The 3,663-nt window shown below is 53.0% G+C and overlaps 1 protein-coding gene across 3 annotated transcripts in view; it reads right to left on the bottom strand.

Annotated features, from left to right (window-relative positions):
• The window catches only part of SLC2A5 (solute carrier family 2 (facilitated glucose/fructose transporter), member 5), a 78,782-nt gene that overhangs the window by 45,172 nt on the left and 29,947 nt on the right, over positions 1–3,663 (bottom strand). Inside the window, exon 4 of one of the 3 annotated variants that reach the window (XM_011994198.1) lies at positions 970–1,063. In XM_011994198.1, coding sequence (XP_011849588.1) covers positions 970–1,005 — 36 coding nt within the window. In that variant the 5' untranslated portion in view covers positions 1,006–1,063. Of the gene's footprint in view, positions 1–969; positions 1,303–3,663 lie in introns of those variants that run through there. The other 2 variants (XM_011994197.1, XM_011994199.1) reach the window with 2 other exon arrangements.

The raw sequence follows: 3,663 nt of genomic DNA, 5'->3' as shown, positions 1-3,663 counted from the left end.
CTGCTTCCCGGGTTCAAGTGATTCTCCTGCCTCAGCATCCTGAGTAGCTGGGATTACAGGCATCTGCCACCATGCCTGGCTAATTTTTGTATTTTTAGTAGAGATGGGGTTTCACCACATTGGCCAATCTGGTCTCGAACTCCTGACCTTAGGTGATCCACCCGCCTCGGCCTCCCAAGACCCAGTCTTAATCTATGTGCTACAGAGCATGTTTCCAGTCTGCCTATGGTGAGGGTCTCACATCCATGCCTGAACAAATGCTGTTTTGCAAAAATGTGCACTGCTTTCCTCCACTCCAAATATAACCAGATGCTGTTGTGATGAACAAATGCAAATTCTTTTAAAGTGTTAATAAGTCAATGTTACTTTTCTGACATTATGCATTTTCCTCAATCAAAGGAATCTATAAAGTAAACTGCAATTATGTTGTGGGAGTCCCTGAAAATCTTTCGTCTCTAAAACAAGGGACCCTCAGTATCTAAAAGGCAGGAAATCTACGTGACAGATCTGAACTAAATTCAAATCTAGCAACGCCTTCTCTGAGTTTGGCTTGCTTTCGTGCAGCTCAGCTATGTTACTTGCTGAAAAGGTTAACTAACTGCCCTGAAGCCAAAAGCAAAACAAAAGCAGAGCAAAACATCTCACCAAACATAGACGGATTTTGCAGCTAACATGTTTGGTTCAGGTTGGGACAAATGAATCCTTTGGGTCTCTTCCATTCAGTTACAGATCCTGCTTTTAAAGGCTGTTCCAGTAGAATGATTTCCACAGAGCATTGGTCTCTAAACCTCTCTCCTCCCTATCAAAGACCACCTGCTGGACAAGACTCCCCCTCGCCCCACCATGATCCCTCCCAACACAGAGTTCCTTCTGCAACACCAGGAGCCCCCCAGCGACTCTCCAGGAAGGCTGAACAGGACCTGGCAGCCAAGCCTGCTCTTGGCCCCTTTCCCTGAGCAACACACTCACCCCTTCTTCCTTCATGCTCTGATCCTGTTGCTCCATGCTTGCTGTGGCAGGGCAGAGTGCCGCTCACCTTCTTTCAGCCAAAGTAACGCGTGCACTGAATGGAGAGAGAAGACATTCTGGGTGCACTTTGGCCACGCCAAATAACAGCCAATAGCATTTTTATAGCCAGACTAAGTCAGAATAACCCTTTCAGGAACCTGGTCTTCCTTTCACTTCTGCTTTTAAATGAAACGTCTGGGGTTTGGCTAAGCAAGTGGGTGCCCCCTGGGGACTGCAGGCACAGCATTGTCCTGATGGAACAGTCTGCGGTATTTCCCCATTGCTAAAGTCTCTACCAGTCAGGCTCATGGTGAGTGACTGGAAGGGTTATTTCTGTCAGGAACGCGTGGCAAACAACAGCTGTCATCCACCCTACACGACACCAGGTAATACAAGGGCAACAGATTGGGCCACTAGAGACCTCATAGACGCTGTCCGTGCCAGGAAAGCTACAGTCAGGTCTCTCTGGTGGAGAGTCAGTTTTGCCCAAGTAACCGTGCAACACTGTTTGGGGAAAGTTTCTCATTTTCCGTTTTTTTTTTTTTTTTTTTTTTTTTTGAGACAGAATTTCGCTCTTGTCCCAGGCTAGAGTGCAGTGGCGTGATCTCAGCTCACTGCAACCTCTGCCTCTCGGGTTCAAGCGATTCCCCTGCTTCCACCTCCTGAGTAGCTGGGATTACAGGCGTGCACTACCATGCCCGGCTAATTTTTGTATTTTTAGTAGACACAGGGTTTTGCCATGTTGGCCAGGCTGGTCTCGAACTGACCTCAAGTGATTTGCCCTCCTTGGCCGCCCAAAGTGCTGGGATCACAGGCATGAGCCATCGCGCCTGGCCTCTTATTTTGCATTTTAAGGAGCTCAGAATGACCTAGAGATGTTACTTTCTGTGTATTCATCACTACTGGGAAGGTGGTAAATACCTCAAACCCCTTTCCAGGCAGGGCAGGGAAAGTGAGTCACAGTTGCTGGTCCAGGTCCGGCCATCTCAAGGCCAGGCCACTGTCAGTCCCCTGTGCTTGGCACTCATTCAGCTGTCACAGGGCATGGCACAGTAAGTGGCCAAAATCCAAAGTCTCACAAGCCCCACAGGTTTTCATCTTTACAGGACATACTCCCTGTTTTATTTGCTGTGGCGTAAATCCAGTTACTTTAGTGATTCACTCCAAATTCATGCATCTTTAAGCAGGCAGAGACTGGGAGCCTGTGTTGGGCACTGTTCCTTGCATTAGCAGCAAACCCCCAGGGTTGCTCAGGGTGGGAGACTGTGAGAAGCCTAGCAGTGTGGCCGTCTGTGTGTGTGTGTGTTGGTGGGGGGTGGGGGAGGTCCCTATTCACAAGGGAGAACTCAGCATTCCGTTTCACCAGCTTCACTGCATTTTTCTTCTGTGTACCACTGTCCTAGCGCACTGACTTGTGACTAAGGCATAGCAAGACCAGAGGTTTCCAATTATTTCAAAGGTTTAGAAAAAGTTTCCAAAGAAAATGCACTTTAATTGCAGGGATAGGATGGGAAGAGGAAATCACCAATGGGGGAGTGAGGAGACAGGTACAGGTGAGCAATCCAACAAAACGAAGCATCCAGGCCGGGCGTGGTGGCTCACGCCTGTAATCCCAGCACTCGGGGAGGCTGAGACGGGTGGATCACCTTAGGTCAGGAGTTCGAGACCAGCCTGACCAACATGGTGAAACCCCGTCTTTACCAAAAATACAAAAATTAGCTGGGAGTGGTGGCAGACGCCTGTAATCCCAGCTACTTGGGAGGCTGAGGCAGGAGAATCGCTGGAACCCAGGAGGCGGAGGTTGCAGTGCACCGAGATCGTGCCACTGTACTCCAGCCTGGGCGACAGAGCGAGACTCCATCTCTGTCCTCCACCCTCCCCTCAAAAAGAATTGTCCAAAGTTTGCAGTCATCAGTCACGTCAAGTGCATGACATGGTCTGCTTCTATCTAGGCCCAGATCTTCCAGTTCTCCCTGCCTCTGGGCGAGGGGGTAACTAAAAACGGGGGTCGCTGGCCGGCATGCGGGGACAGTGGGCCAGGCCCTCGGGCCCAGAGGGGATCATCTCGGGAGCTGCAGGCCGCAGTACCTGGTTCCTGCCAGTGACAGGGCGTCGCAAGCACAGCCATGGATGACGTCACCAACGCTCGACCCGTGCTTCCGTCCTGGAGGGAGCCGAGCGCTGGGAAGAGGGCGCGGCGCGAGGCAGTCACGACGCCAGGCTGCGGGCCGCTCAGTCAGTCCCTCTGCCCGGTGGGCCTGCGGGCTCCGGGTAGGTCCTGTCCCTGCCCAAGACCCCTCTGCCTCAGCCCGGATCCCCCTCGGCCTCTGCCTCAGCCTCGGTCCCCCTCTGCCTCGGCCCCCCTCTGCCTCAGCCCAGATCCCCCCCAGCCTCAGCCCGGGTTCCCCTCTGCCTTTGCCCGAGTCCCCCTGAGCCTCAGCCGCGGTCCCCTTCAGCTTCTGCCGGAGTCCCTCTCAGCATCGCCTGGGTCCTCCTTCTGGCCACGGACTCCCAACCTTTGTGGTGGGGGGATCTGCCTCCAGGCCCCTGCCTCAGGCCGCCATTAGACCAAGGCCTGCAGGTTCCGAGAGCAGGGCTGGGTGGGAGACTGTGAGAAGCCTCGTGGCTCACAGCTGGAGGAGGGGGATGGGGGCG

This window comes from Mandrillus leucophaeus, unplaced genomic scaffold, assembly GCF_000951045.1.
Source record: "Mandrillus leucophaeus isolate KB7577 unplaced genomic scaffold, Mleu.le_1.0 Scaffold446, whole genome shotgun sequence".
Classification (NCBI taxonomy): Eukaryota; Metazoa; Chordata; class Mammalia; order Primates; family Cercopithecidae; genus Mandrillus; species Mandrillus leucophaeus.
This window is presented reverse-complemented; position numbering and strand designations above follow the sequence as displayed.